This window comes from Ursus maritimus, unplaced genomic scaffold, assembly GCF_017311325.1.
Source record: "Ursus maritimus isolate PB19 unplaced genomic scaffold, ASM1731132v1 scaffold_19, whole genome shotgun sequence".
In the NCBI taxonomy this organism is placed as follows: domain Eukaryota; kingdom Metazoa; phylum Chordata; class Mammalia; order Carnivora; family Ursidae; genus Ursus; species Ursus maritimus.
This window is the reverse complement of record NW_024424341.1, coordinates 46,931,332-46,947,208: the sequence shown is the minus strand read 5'-3', so window position 1 is coordinate 46,947,208 and position 15,877 is coordinate 46,931,332. Positions and strand designations below refer to the sequence as shown.

The following is a 15,877-nucleotide window of genomic DNA, read 5'->3' as shown; positions in this document are numbered from 1 at the left end:
GGATTAGTTGAATCTTAGATGCTCCCATCTTGATGTCTTTTACTAAGACATTTTTCAAGACTCCCAAATATATACCCTTTAGAGAATACTTAGAACATACGACTAATCGCTATGAAAAGTGGAGTCACATGGTCACCTCCTCATTCTGCACAAAAGCCGAGAGGCTGGCTACTGTCACTTTTAACTGCAGAGATGGGGCAATTACAGAGTTCAGGCAAAGAGCAGTGAAGTCATGCGTCTAAATCCCTATGCAGCTTAAGGGCAGATGGGGACTTGAAAATGCCAGGTGCTAGGAACAGAAGCACGCTTTGAACCACCACCGAGCAACACCAAAAATGTGGTCATGGTGCTTTCAGATCACCCGTGACATATCTTTCTTCTATTGCTTTTCCATTTGGTGTCAGATTGCGGTGACATCAATACTTTGATCTTACACGCTTCCATGTACATAGATTTATTCTATAGCCAATGCCAATTATGAATGAATATTCAGAAATCTTATGAAAAGCAGAGGTACGGATTGCAGGTTAATACCCCAGCAGCCTGCCCCAGGACGAGCACACATTTAATGAACGGAAGAACGGCTTGCAATTAGGAGGGCAAAAAGAGAAAAAGGATCTGTTTGCTTTTATGCCAGGAACAAAACACAATGTCACCTACTGCAGGAAACTTGGAAAACTCATGCCGGACCCTAAATTATAGGACATGAAACAACACTATATGGTAAATAGCACAGACTAAAAACTACACATCTTTAATTCTTTTCTCAGATCATACACTTATTAACTTATTCATACCAAGTTCATAAAATTACTAGCAATGATGCATGGTTTTTGAAAAATAAAAACATGTAAGGGACATAGATGCAAAATTCACCCTAGGTATGAAACCATGTACATTTTATGAATTGCAGTAGTGAATATTTTGAATCAATATTAGAATAACATTTTTAAAACCAAATAAAATATAAGATAATTTCAATCCTGACAGCTACTATCTGAAACTCATAAAGTTACCCTTTCCTTAACGATCTGTCCCTTAACCTCAAGAAGGAAGTCCGCCTCACAACCAACAGACCACCGCTGCATTCAGCAGAAGCACAATTACTGTCTCCATTAATTGCATGAGACAATCGGAGCTGAAGAAAACATTTATTCGAGCAACTGTAACTTGAACACACTGACTCTGCATGGGATTACGTGGTCCACACAGGACCATCCTGTGATTACAAGCTCCGAATGTGTTACGAGCACAAGTCTGGGAATCCTGCAATTGAGGCTCTGAGTCCTGTAAGGTAGACAGAGGGCAGGCTGATCTCAGAACTATGATCCCTGAGCACTTTAAAAATCAGGAAGGTTTCATTAAATGACTGTCATGGTCAGTTACACGGACATTAACGTGTGGGCCACCATCACTGGGTGACGTGAAGGACTTCGTCTGCCTCATTAGCTTAGCTGACGCCCCAGGAATTATTCCTGCCTCTGTGTGGCTAGGACCGTAGACTCCGAGGTCAAAACCCAGAAGCAGCTCCCTTTTCTAATACAACCACTTACCTCGACTTGACAGCCAGGCTTTCATGGTAAACTCTGCCTGTCCGTGGAGGCACGCTTCTCCGCGGTGAGGACGGTGGGCTGACGTGAAGTTCTCACCAGCCAGGCAGGTGAGGGGAGGAGGCAGCAGACCCCTGAGATATGGGTTCAGGGATCCTGTGACCGCACCTGCCCCTCAGGACCGCACTTGTCTCTCTCTCCCACAGCAGCAATCAGAGAGCGTGGCTGGGAGGAGAAAGCTCGAACCTTCCAGTTGCTAATCAAAAAAAAAAAAATGAACCAAACAAAACAATTACACGCTTTTTCAGTGGCTCCCAAGGGAGCTTTGGAGTGCTCGAGCAAGTCTCTTTCCTCTGTCATCCCTCCAGGCAGACCCTGGCAAACGTTGGCGCATTTGAAGACCATCATCGCAACTCTGGACTGACTGGGGCAGGAAACCTGGGGTCTGACAGGTCAGGAGGCACAGCCGTTCTTCCCTGCATTCTCGCAGAGAACTTCCCTAGGGAAGTCATTCTGCCAAGAAAACATGTTCTTTCCTTCTCTTCACACTGTCGTGTGCATCCAACACCTAAGCTATGAGCAGAGACAAAATGAGACAGGCATCACCTGATTTCCCCGACAACCTAAGCAACGCGCCCATCCATGACACCGATAAGGGTCCACGTTAGAAATCACTGGATTTCTGCACCGCTATGTTCCAATGTTGAGTCTCTGCATGATTCAATGTCAACTAATACAGGTGTTTTGTAGGAAAGTGAACAGCAATACGACTCTTGCTCTGTGAGGTGGAAGTAGCAGCAGGACAGTGTCCGTCGGAAGAAAGAGGTGGAAGGCTCACAAGAGCCCCTCATACACAGAAGCAGGAGGGTCAATCTTGTAAGAGGCAGACTGTACTCTTTCAACCACCAGTTAACCTCCGTAACCAAATCAAGAGCAGTGAAGGATCTGACCAGTAGTTCTCCCACCACTTGATTTTCTTCCCAGAATTGTTACCAGTAAGCACTGGGTGAACTCTACTGGGCAGGGTCCAGGCACTCCCACTGCTCCTGGGAGGAATCTTTGGCCACATCCCTGAATGTCAACCATCGCTGAAATAAATACTACATTTACCATGCGACCACTGGGCAGACTGGTGTAATTTTACCTTAAGAGACGATTCGAGAACTGGTTCTGACTTAGGTGAGTGGTCGGAATTACACGCTAAGAGGACTGGACACAAAATCATTCCATGATGTTCTCCCTAATCTCGGAGGAAAGAGGAGGGCGATAGGGTTCACTAAAACCCCTGAGAAAGACTACCTCTTAGGCATCCACACGGCATCCACACGGCATTCCAGCTGTTCGGGCTGCTCTATTTTACATCATACGAAGTTGTGCATCTTTCTCAATGGGAATCTCACGGAGTCGGAAGCATACTTCAAGAATTTAACGTATCACACAACCACAACCTGGAGATCTTGTTAACATACAGGCTCTGATGCTGTTCTGGGGCAGGGGCCCGAGTTTCTTGCGTTTCTAACAAGTTCACCAAGTGTTGCCTAACGCCTCTGGTCCAAGGGCCGGTACTTCTGAACAGCAAAGAGGTAAAATGCTGAGGAAAATAATCACATGTCACTTAGAGCAGTAATACAGAAACTAACAATTCCAATATATGGCCACCATCTTTTTGAGCATTTCCAGGTATTATTCAAAGAGTTCTCACACATAATTCATAAATGAAATTGATAAATTTCAAAAATAATCTATGAGACTAATACTTTTCCACTTTATGAGACTCTTATGTCAAACATCCAGTGAACGGAAGGGCCCTTGGATTTAACCCCATTTCTGAGATGTAGAATTTGTCCAAAAGGAACACATTGGTCAATGTATGGAACGATGCAAAGAAAATATTCTGACAGGTTTTCTAAGTGAGAGTGAGTAAAGAAGGTAACATCACACTTGGGGCACCTGATGGTTCAGTTGACGCCGTGCCTCTCACCTCAGGTCATGATCCTGGTCCTGGGGATCCAGCCCCGCATCGGGCTACCTGCTCAGTGGCAGTCTGCTTCCTCCCTCAACTCTGCTGATCCCCCCTGCTTGTGCTCACTCTGCGTCAGATAAACAATGAAACTTAATAAAAACAAAACAACAAAAAAAACCTTTGGAACAGATGGGTGCTGACTGGCTGTAGTCAGCAAAGCATGGGACCTCTTCACCTGGGTTGGGAGTTTCTGGCCCCACATTTCGTACTATTACTTAACAAATAAGATCCTTAATATCCAGCAATTGCACTACTGGGTATTTACCCCAAAGATACAGACGTAGGAAGAGAAGGGCCATATGCACCCCCAATGTTCATAACGGCATTGTCCACAATAGCTAAATTGTGGAAGGAGTTGAGATGCCTTCAACAGATGACTGGATTAAGAAGATGTGGTCCAGGGGCGCCTGGGTGGTGCAGTCGTTAAGCGTCCGCTGCTCAAGCCTCAGGGCTTGATCCCAGCGTTTGGGATCGAGTCCCACATCAGGCTCCTCTGATAGGAGCCTGCTTCTTCCTCTCACCTCCCTTGCTTGTGTTCCCCTCTCGCTGGCTGTCTCTGTAACCAAATAAATAAATAAAATCTATAAAAACCTTTGCTTATTTAAAAAAAAAAAGATGTGGTCCAACAGTGGTGCTGAGATGGCGGGAGAAGTAGGGGTCCCTTTTTTCAGCTGGTCCCTGAGTGAGCTGGATAGGTACCAGACCATCCTGAACACCCACGGAATCAGCCTGGAGACACAGGAAGATACATCTGGATCTCTACAAATGAACATCTCCAGCGCTGAGTATTAGGTATGAAGCGGGGGAGCCATGAAACCGCAACAGATATCAGAAGATAAACGGAAGGGGGAGGGAGCCGCTGCTCCAGCGTAGGGGAAGCGGTGGCCACCTGCACGGGAGAGCTACCTGGACTCCGAGGACGGCACCCCCGAGAGAGCAGACTGAGACAGTGAACCGAGAGTGCGCGCACAACAGACTGAAAAACTGGAGCTCCGGAGAGCGCGAATCCACACTCGAACCGGAGCTCTGGAGCACGCGGGGCGGCTGGGCGGCTGGCGGTGTTAAACACAAAGGACAGAGACGTGCCAGCCCTGGAAGTGAGGGCTGGGCACCGGCTGTGGGGCACACATCCTCGGACGCTGCACAGCCTTTTTTTTAGCAGCACCAACAGAAACAAGTTAAAGTGGCCAGAAAAGCTCAGTGTAGGATCGACTGCATCCCTCTGTTCTGAGACAGAGGCTGGATTTGGCCACTGCTGCTCTTCTCAGAAAGAGTGCACAGAAAACTCGCCAGGGAAAGCTGCCAGAGAACAAAAGCCCGGAAATACAGGCTCAGTGTGCCAACCGCATCCCCTCGCAGGGGTCACGAGACTCTTAACCAAAGAGGGGTTACTCTGAGTATCGGGTGCAGCAGGCCCCCGCCCAGAAGGCAGGCTGACAATCAAGAAGCCCACATCCCTAAGGTCCCTAAAAACAAGGCACACTGCCTGGGTCCTGGTCAATAATTTGGGGCTCTGGGCAAACCAACCGGAAACTCTCCTCATCAGAATGACGAAGAGAAATCCTCCCCCAGCAAAACAAAGGATAAAGAGTCTGTGGCCTTTGTCACAGGCAAACTGACGGATATGGATATAACAAATTATCAGAAATGGAGTTCAGAGTACAATGGTCAAGATGATGTGTAGACTTGAAAAAAATATTTGACGAAAATATTAATTTCGAGAATATACAATCTCTAAGGGCGGAAATGGAGTGAATCTGGCAGAAATTAAAAATGCTATGAATCCAATGCAGTCAAAACTAGATGCTCTGACGCCAGGGTAAACGAGGCAGAAGAGCAAAATGAGTGAACTGGAGGATGGGTTAGTAGAAGAGAAAAGCTAAAACAGAAACTTGGCCTCAAAAAAAAAAATCCAATCTCAAGAATGTAGGAGTAGGATGGGCGGCCTGGGTAGCGTAGGCTTCAGGGGCTGCCTGCCTTCGGCTCAGGCGTGATCCCAGGGTCCCGATTGAGCCTCCCGCGTGATCAGGCTCCTCTGCTGGGAGCCTGCTTCTTCCTCTCCCACTCCCTCGTGCTGTGTTCCCCCTCTCGCTGTGTCTCTCTCTGTCAAATAAATAATAAAAATCTTAAAAAAAAAAAAAAAAAGAATATAGGTTATGGAGATTAGCTGACCTTCAATGAAACGCTCCAATGTCAGAATCATCAGCATCCCCGAGGGGTGGAGAAAAAAGAGAGTGTGTCTAGGAAGAGATATTTGAACAAATTGTGGAGACAAAGCTTCCCTAATCTTTCAAAGGAAAAGCATTCGTGGTCCAAGAGGCGAGAGAGGACCCCCCCAAGCTCAACCACGACAAACCACGCCACGTCCAACGTTATATGCAATTCCGCAAATATTAGATCCAGGGATACATGTAGATCTGAAAGCTGAAAGAGAAAAGAAATTTCTCACATACCAAGGCAAAGGTATTAGGATTACATCAGATCATCTACACAGACCTAGTAATGAGAGAAAGGGTGGGGGGCATTTTTAGAAGCTCTTTCTAGAGAAAAACATGCAGCCAAGGATCCTCTTATCCAGCAAGGTAGGTATTCAGAATTGAAATGGAGAGAAAGACTTGTCCAGAATCGCCTAGTCACTGACCAATTTCGTAACCACGAAACCAGCCCTACAGGAGATTAGGAGGGTTCTATAAAAGTAAAAAGGCCCCCAAGAGTGTATGCTAGAACAGAAAAGTCACAATCTATAGAAACTGTAAAGACTTTACAGGCAACATGGCATCATTAAAATCATATCTCTCAATAATCACTCTCAATGTAAATGGCCTAATGTTTCCCATAAGCCACAGGGTGGCAGATTGATAAAAGACATGACCCATCCATTAACTGTCTAAAAGAGACTCATTCTTGAACCTAAAGTACAACCAGTGACTGAAAGTAAGGGATGGAATACATCTTTCATGCCAATTTGGACCCTTTCAAAAGAAAGCTGGGGTAGCAAACTCATATCAGACAGATTGATTTAAAACTAAAGACTATAGTTAGAGATACAGAAGGGCACTATATTATTCTTAAAGGATGTATCGGCCATAAGGATATGACAGTTATGAATTATCTTTGCCTCCCAACAGGGAGCAAATAAGACACAAAGCCAACTCTAACCAGAATAAAAAGAGACATATAGTAATAAAAATGATGTCCGCTTAATAGTAGGGGACCTCAACACTCCACTATCAGCAATAGACAGATCACAAGCAGACAATCAACAAAGAAACAAGCTTTTGAATGCCACAGCCAATTGATCCTTCAAGATATATATATAGAACACTACACCCCAGAACCAAAGAATACTCATTCTATTCTAATGCACATGGAACATTCTCAAGAATAGACCATGCTCTATGTCACAAAACAGGTCTCAACCGATACCAAAAGACTGAAATTATTCCCTGCATATGCTCAGACCACAATGCTTTGAAACTGGAACTCAATCACAAGGAAAAATCTGGAAGAAACTCAAACACTTGGAGACTAAGAACCATCCTGCTCAAGAATGATTCGATAAACCAGGAAATCAAAAATCAATTTAAACAATTTATGGAGACCAACGAGAATGAAAACACAACGGTCCAAAACCCATGGGACACTGCAAAGGCAGTCCTAAGGGGAAAATACATAGCCATCCAAGCCTCACTCAAAAGAATAGAAAAATCTAACATGCACTTTTTATATTCTCACCTCAAGAACCTGGAACAGCAACAGAGGGACAGGCCTAATCCACGCACATGAAAGCAGTTGATCAAGATTAGAGCAGAGATCAATGACTTAGAAACCAGGAGCACAGTAGAGCAGATCAACAGAACTAGAAGCTGGTTCTTTGAAAGAATAAATAAAATAGATAAGCCACTGGCAAGACTTATCCAGAAGAATAGAGAAAGGACCCAAATTAATAAAATTATGGCTGAAAAGGGAGAGGTCACAACCAACACCAATGAAATAGGAAGGATTATTAGAAACGTTTATCAACAGCTTTATGCCAATAAATTAAGCAACCTGGGAGAGATGGAGGCCTTCCTGGAAACCTATAAACTACCAAGACTGAAACAGGAAGAAATTGATTTTTTAAACAGAACAATTAATTATGAAGAGATTGAAACAGTGATTAAAAACCTTCCAAAAAACAGAACTCCAGGGCCTGATGGATTCCCCGGGGAATTCTATCAAACATTCAAAGAAGAAATAATACCTATTCTCCTGAAACTGTTTCAAAAAATAGAAACAGAAGGAAAACTACCAAACTCATTCTATGAGGCCAATATGACTTTAATCCCCAAACCAGGCAAAGACCCCATCAAAAAGGAGAATTACAGACCAATTTCCCTGATGAATATGGACGCCAAAATTCTCAACAAGATCCTAGCTAATAGGATCCAACAATACATTAAAAGGATAATCCATCAAGACCAAGTGGGATTCAACCCTGGGATGCAAGGGTGGTTCAATATTTGCAAATCGATCAGTGTGATAGATCATATCAACATGAAAAAGGCCAAGAACCATATGATCCTCTCAATAGATGCAGAAAAATCATTTGACAAAATACAGCATCCTTTCCTGATTAAAACCCTTCAGAGTGTAGGGATAGAGGGTACTTTCCTCAATCTCATAAAAACCATCTATGAAAACCTACAGCAAATATCATTCTCAATGGGGAAAAGCTGGAAGCCTTTCCTGGGTAAATCAGGACACGACAAGGGTGCCCACTCTCGCCACTATTACTCAACATAGTACTAGAAGTCCTTACAACAGCAATCAGACAACAAAAAGGGATCAAAGGTATCCACATCGGCAAAGAGGAAGTCAAAATGTCTCTCTTCGCAGATGACATGATACTCTATATGGAAAACCCAAAAGAATCCACCCCCAAACTACTAGAAGTTATAGAGAAATTCAGTAATGTGGCGGGATACAAAATCAATGCTCAGCAATCAGTTGCATGTCTATACACGAACAATGAGACTGAAGAAAGAGAAATTAGGGAATCCATCCCATTTACAATAGCACCAAAAATTATACCTTATCTCGGAATTCACTTAACCAGAGACATAAAGGATCCATATATTCTAGAAACTACAAATCCTTTCCTTGAAAGACATTGAAGAAGACACAAAAAGATGGAAAAATATTCCATGCTCATGGATCGGAAGAATGAACATAGTTAAAGTGTCCACGCTACCCAGAGCAATCTACACTTTCAATGCCATCCCGATCAAAATACCAATGACATTTTTCAAAGAAGTGGAAACAAACAGCCCTTTAAATATGTGTGGAACCAGAAAAGGCCCCGGAATCACCAAGGAAGTGTTGAAAAGGAAAAACAAAGCTGGGGGCATCACAATGCCGGATTTCAAGCTGTACTACAAAGCTGTGATCACAAAGACAGCATGGTACTGGCACAAAAACAGACACATAGACCAATGGAACAGAATAGAGGACGCAGAAATGGAACCTCGCCTCTTTGGGGAACTAATCTTTGATAAAGCAGGAAAAAACATCCAGTGGAAAAAGAGAGTCTCTTCAATAAATAGTGCTGGGAAAATTGGACAGCTCCATGCAAAAGAATGAAACTTGACCACTCTCTCCCACCATACACACAAAGATAAACTCCAAATGGATGAAAGGCCTTGATGTGAGACAGGAATCCATCAAAATCCTAGAGGAGAACATAGGCAGCAACCTCTACAACATCGGCCACAGCAACATTTTCATGACACATCTCCATAGGCAAGAGAAACAAAAGAAAAAATAAACTTGTGGGACTTCATCAAGATAAAAAGCTTCTGCACAGCCAAGGAAACAGTCAAAACAACCAAGAGGCAGCCTGACGGAATGAGAAGATATTTGTAAATGACACTACAGATAAAAGACTTGCATCCAAGATCTACAAAGAACTTCTCAAACTCAATACACAAAGAAACAAATGAACAAATCATGTAAAATGGGCAGAAGATATGAATAGACACTTTTCCAATGATCTACACACAAATGCCTAACAGACATGAAAAATGTTCAAAATCATTAGCCATCAGGGAAATTAAATCAAACCACAATTAACATACCACCCAGCCAGTTAGAATGGCAAAAATCAACAAGACAGAAACAGTACTGCTGAAGAGGATGTGGAGAAAGGATCCCTCTCTACATTGTTGGTGGAATGCAGGTTGGTGCAGCCACTCTAAAAACAGTGGAAGGTCCCTTAAAAAGTTAAAAATTGAGCTACCCTATGACCCAGCCATTGCACTACTGGGTATTAACCCCAAAGATACAGACGTAGTGAAGAGAAGGGCCATATGCACCCCAATGTTCATAACAGCGTTATCCACAATAGCTAAATCGTGGAAGGAACCGAGATGCCCTTCAACAGATGACTGGATTGAGAAGCTATGGTCCATCTATACAATGGAATATTACTCAGCTATCAGAAAGAACTATTTCTCAACATTTGCTGCAACATGGATGGCACTGGAGGAGATAATGCTAAGTGAAATAAGTCAAGCAGAGAAAGACAATTATCATATGATTTCTCTCATCTATTGAACATAAGAACTAGGAAGATTGGTAGGGGAAGAAAGAGATAAAGAAAGGGGGGTAATCAGAAGGGGGAGTGAAGCATGGGAGACTATGGACTCTGAGAAATAAACTGAGGGCTTCAGAGGGGAGGGGGCTGGGGGAATGGGATACACTGGCAATGGGTAGTAAGGAGGGCACATATTGCATGGTGCACTGGGTGTTATAAGCAACTAATGAATCATCGAAACTTGCATCAGAAACCAGGGATGTACTGTATGGTGACTAACATAACGTAATAAAAAAACATTAAAAAAAATAATAATAGGGGCGCCTGGGTGGCGCAGTCATTAAGCGTCTGCCTTTGGCTCAGGGCAGGATCCCGTTGTTCTGGGATCAAGCCCCACATCAGGCTTCTCCGCTAGGAGCCTGCTTCTTCCTCTCCCACTCCTCCTGCTTGTGTTCCCTCTCTCACTGGCTGTCTCTCTCTATCAAATAAATAAATAAAATCTTAAAATAATAATAATAATAATAAATTTTAAAAAAAGAAGCCGTGGTCCATATATACAATGGAATATTACTCAGCCATCAAAAAGAATGATTTCTCAACTTTTGCTGCAACATGGATGGGACTGGAAGAGATACTGCTAACCGAAATAAGTCAAGCAGAGAAAGACAATTATCATATGGTTTCACTCATTTATGGAACATAAGAAATAGGAAAATCGGTAAGAGAAGAAAGGGAAGAAGAAAGGGGGTAAACAGAAGGGGGAATGAAGCATGACAGACTATGGACTCTGGGAAACAAACTGAGGGCTTCAGAGGGGAGGGGGTGGGGTAATGGGATAGACCGGTGATGGGTAGTAAGGAGGGCACGTATTGCATGGTGCACTGGATGTTATATGCAAGTAATGAATCATGGAACTTTACATCAAACACTAGGGATGTACTGTATGGTGACTAACATAATATAATAAAAAATATTTTTAAAAAAACCACACTGAGATACCACCTTACACCAGTTAGAATGGCAAAAATTGGGGCGCCTGGGTGGCACAGCGGTTAAGCGTCTGCCTTCAGCTCAGGGCGTGATCCCAGCGTTCTGGGATCGAGTCCCACATCGGGCTCCTCCGCTATGAGCCTGCTTCTTCCTCTCCCACTCCCCCTGCTTGTGTTCCCTCTCTCGCTGGCTGTCTCTATCTCTGTCAAATAAATAAATAAAATCTTTAAAAAAAAAAAAAAAGAATGGCAAAAATTGACAAGGCAAGAAACAACAATTGTTGGAGAGGATGTGGAGAAAGGGGATCCCTCCTACATTGTTGGTGGGAATGCAAGTTGGTACAGCCACTCTAGAAAACAGTGTGGAGGTCCCCTAAAAAGCTAAATTGAGCTACCCTATGATCCAGCCATTGCACTACTGGGTATTTACCCCAAAGATACAGACGTAGTGAAGAGAAGGGCCATATGCACCCCAATGTTCATAGCAGCATTATCCACAATAGCTAAATCGTGGAAGGAGCCGAGATGCCCTTCAACAGATGACTGGATTAAGAAGATGTGGTCCATATATATAATGGAATATTACTCAGCTATCAAAAAGAACGATTTCTCAACATTTGCTGCAACATGGACGGCACTGGAGGAGATAATGCTAAGTGAAATAAGTCCAGCAGAGAAAGTCAATTATCATATGGTTTCTCTCATCTGTGGAACATAAGAACTAGGAAGACCGGTAGGAGAAGAAAGGGATAAGGAAGGGGGGGGGTAATCAGAAGGGGGAATGAAGCATGAGAGACTATGGACTCTGAGAAACAAACTGAGGGGTTCAGAGGGGAGAGGGGTGGGGGAATGGGATAGGCTGGTGATGGGTAGTAAGGAGGGCACGTATTGCATGGTGCACTGACTGTTATACGCAAGTAATAAGTCATGGAACCTTATATCAAAAACTAGGGATGTACTGTACTGTATGGTGACTAACATAATATATTAAAAAATATATTATTATTAAAAAAAAAGATGTGGCCCATATATACAATGGAATATTACTCAGCCTTCAAAAAGAACGATTATACAACATTTTCAGCAACGTGGACAGGTTGGAGGAGATTACGCTAAGCGAAATAAGTCAAGCAGAGAAATACAATGACCATATGGTTTCACTCATTTATGGAACATAAGAAGTAGGAAGATCGGTAGGAGAATGAAGGGAAGAATGAAGGGGGGCGTAAGCAGAAGGGGGAATGAACCATGAGAGACTGTGGAATCTGGGAAACAAACTGAGGGCTTCAGAGGGGAGGGGAGTGGGGGATTGGGATAGGCCGGTGATGGGTATTAAGGAGGGCACATATTGCATGAAGAACTGGGTATTATGCGCAAATAATGAATCATGGAATTTTGCCTCAAAAATTAAGGATGTACTGTATGGTGACTAACATAATAATAAATTATTAAAAATATTTAAGAAAACAAAAAATAAAATAAATCCTTAAAAAATAATAATAAATAAATGTCAAATTCAAAAAAGCAAAGACTAGAAAGTTGGTTGCCAGGGGCTCAGGGTGTGGGTGGAATGAGGACATCTTGGACGAGTTTCAGCTACGCAGGATGAATCAGTTCTGGGGGTTATAATGTACAGCATGGTGGGTATAGATTATACTTTCTCAGAAACTTGAATTGGCTAAGAGACTAGATCTTAATGCTCTCACCACACATACCTGTCTTTCCTGAGCCTGCCCAGTAGAAGCTACTCCCAGAATTCACATAATTTTATCTATTTAAGACACTTCCGGGGCACCTGGCTGGCTCAGTCTGAAGAGTATGTGACTCTCAATCTCAGGGTTGTGAGTTGGAGCCCCATGTTGGGTGTAGATATTTCTTAAAAACCTTGGAGGGAGGGAGGGAGGGAGGGAGGGAAGGAAGGAAGGAAGGAAGAAAAGAAGGGAAGGCGGGAGGGGGGAAGAAAGGAAAAGAGAAAGGAAAGGAAAAGACACTTCCATGTCCTTTATAAAATAGGAAGCAATTTAATAGGAAACCTTAGTTTTCTGGGACAATGATATTAGAAACTATTTCATTCCCAAAAAGGGAAAAGAAATACAAATAATGATGATGATGATAACAGAATCTGTTTTCTCTGTGGATGTCCCACTGGGTGACATCAGAACTCCCACCACCCACAGAGCTGGCCCCAATGAACCCAACTCTCCTATACACCAGCGCTTCCTTGCACTGACCCCACGGTCCCCAATTCAACCTTCTAATCCTTTGCTCAAGAATAACAGTTCGTGAGGAGAACCAGGACTGCTTCATCTCTGTTTTCACAGGACCCTATGAAATAAAAAGAATCCTTTCCTCTCCCTGTTGGCCTCTTCACCACAGACCAGGAAACTGGAGGGCACCCCCACCTGGGTTCCAGCCCTGGAGCACCCCACCGGGGAACAGTTACAACAGTCTAGACTGTCAAACTGCCATCAGCCATCTGGGACCCAGGGCACAGGGGGAGACCTAGAGTCCAGGAGGCGAGCGCATGACGGAGAGCACGGCAACAAACAGGACACGGGAAAATGCACGGGGACGAGATGTGGTTGCAGAGACCAGGGGCACGTGGGATCGAGGCACCGGGGAGAGGGTCGCAGGCTCTGAGGGCACATGAGGGTCAAAAGGTGCAATGGGGATAAAATACACTGCAGGGCTTAGGGGCGTGCAAGGGGCAGAGAGTACAAGAAAGTGAAGCATCTGGGGAACACCAGGTGGTGGAACCATATGGGTGCCAGGTGTCACGGCATGCAAGGCTGTAAGGGGAGGAGTGAGAGTCCGTGCAGGAATGCAGAGGGCACAGCTGGGTAAATGCATTGCAGACAATATTCAGGAAAGGGCTACAGAAGCGAGGCACGATAGCTGGTGGTGCAGATCCTGGGGGCCCAGCATGGTCCACAGGAAAAGGGTGCAGAGAGGAAACGGACATATATAGACAACAGGAGCAAGGAGAAAGTCCACCGGTGGGCATCAGTGGACCAAAGGACCCGGGAAAGGGGCTGGGATGACAGGACCAGGGAGCAAAGCACCACAGTGAAGAATGGTGGGGGGCGATGGGGGCAATCAACAGCTGAGGGCTATCAACATCAAGGACGCAATCCCTGGGATGCAGTCGCTGTAACGGGGGTCAGGGATGGGATACAGGGAGGGGAGGAAGGGTGGCATGGAGCTGAAGGAAGGGAAGTGTTGGACGGACGATGGAATTCTTTGTGATAGAGAACTCAAGAGGGCACACACTGGAGGCAATGTGGCAGGATGGCTGTCTAGAAAGGCTGGGTGGAGAGGATGGGGCAGGCAGAAGTCAGGGAGATGAGGAGAGACAGGAGATGAAGGCCATGGGACCCATCACGTTCACCCGACTGCCAGGTGGAGGTCCTAATTGTGGGGAAACGGAGGTAGGAGAGGAGGGATGGCTGAAAGTCATAATCGGTTGTGAGTAATTCATTCCCCACTCGATTTCCCCATTTATATTTGTCTTCATCTATTATTGGATTTTTTCTTTAATTTCAGGTTATGAGACACAAATCTTACATACAAAAATAACCCTAAAAACTCCTTAATCTGAGTAGACAGCTTAGAGCTAGCTGCAAGTAGAACTTGGGGGAATGACCCAGCCTTCTCTCTCCTCTTTGGGGATGCCAGACAGAGTGACCCCGGTGGGTCTGGCAGGATGTGTTTATTGGTACTTGATGCTTAGTGACGGGAATAAATATCTATACCGTCTCCGAGCCCCGCTTATGCCTTGACCTCTTATGCCCTAAACCTGATAGGATGAAAACCCTTTTATTTATTGTGGGGATTCTAAAACATAACACATGCTTTAAGAAAATAAAACATAGACACACACAGCACATTTTAGTCTTCTGTTTTTCCTTTCTTTTCCCGTAGAAGAAGCTATCCCAGGAAGTCACCATTAGTAATATTTCTGTGGATATATTTCAATATTGTAAGATATTTTTGCCTGTAAACAATTACATGCATGTTTCATTATAAAATATGTAAGGAATAAAATAAATGTAAGTCCCCATGAATTACCCCTTGCCCAATACCAGTTTCATCTACAAATGGACCAATTTTCACTGCCTTCAGAGTTATCCATCCTTTTTTATGGAATTTGGGATGTTTTCCTAACATACATGAACACTTTCTGTACTGATATCAATATTATATACATATTGTCACACTGGGCTTACTCCCCAATCAAACTGCTCTCCTCATTTGGAGACTTGAACCTTTAGACAGAATCTGAAGGTGTATTTCTTGTGGTAGGGTGTCTCCGTCTCACATTCAAGGCAAAGACATGGGCAGGTTACTGCCTACTGCAGGTGGGGTTGCAGGTGCAAATGACATGGAAAATACAACTTACCGACAGGGAACAAGTTCAGGAAACTTTAGTACGTCCTGGTACAGCAACAATACTATCTCCTTATAAAGCTGAGATGATTCATTAAGTCCTCCGACAGGAACGCTGAACGTCCCCAGAAAGAGTGAGCCAAGGGGAGTTGGGGGACACTACTTTCGTGATTGATAGGTTGGGAAAAGATTTCTTTAAAAGAAGAAAACACCATGGGATGCCCGGGTGGCTCAGTTGGTTAAGCATCTGCCTTGGGCTCAGGTCATGACCCCGGGGTCCTGGGATGGAGTCCCGCATGGAGTTCCCTCCAAGCAGGGAGCTGGCTTCTCCCTCTCCTGCTCCCCCTGCTTGTGC

The 15,877-nt window shown here is 44.2% G+C and overlaps 1 protein-coding gene across 1 annotated transcript in view; it reads right to left on the bottom strand.

Annotated features, from left to right (window-relative positions):
• Positions 1–124: 124 nt before the first annotated feature.
• LOC103672917 (vomeronasal type-1 receptor 4-like) overlaps positions 125–15,877 on the bottom strand; it is an 18,731-nt gene continuing 2,978 nt past the window's right edge. The window contains exon 2 of the mRNA XM_040634398.1: positions 125–184. Within this exon, the coding sequence (XP_040490332.1) occupies positions 125–184 (60 nt within the window). The remainder of the gene's footprint in view (positions 185–15,877) is intronic.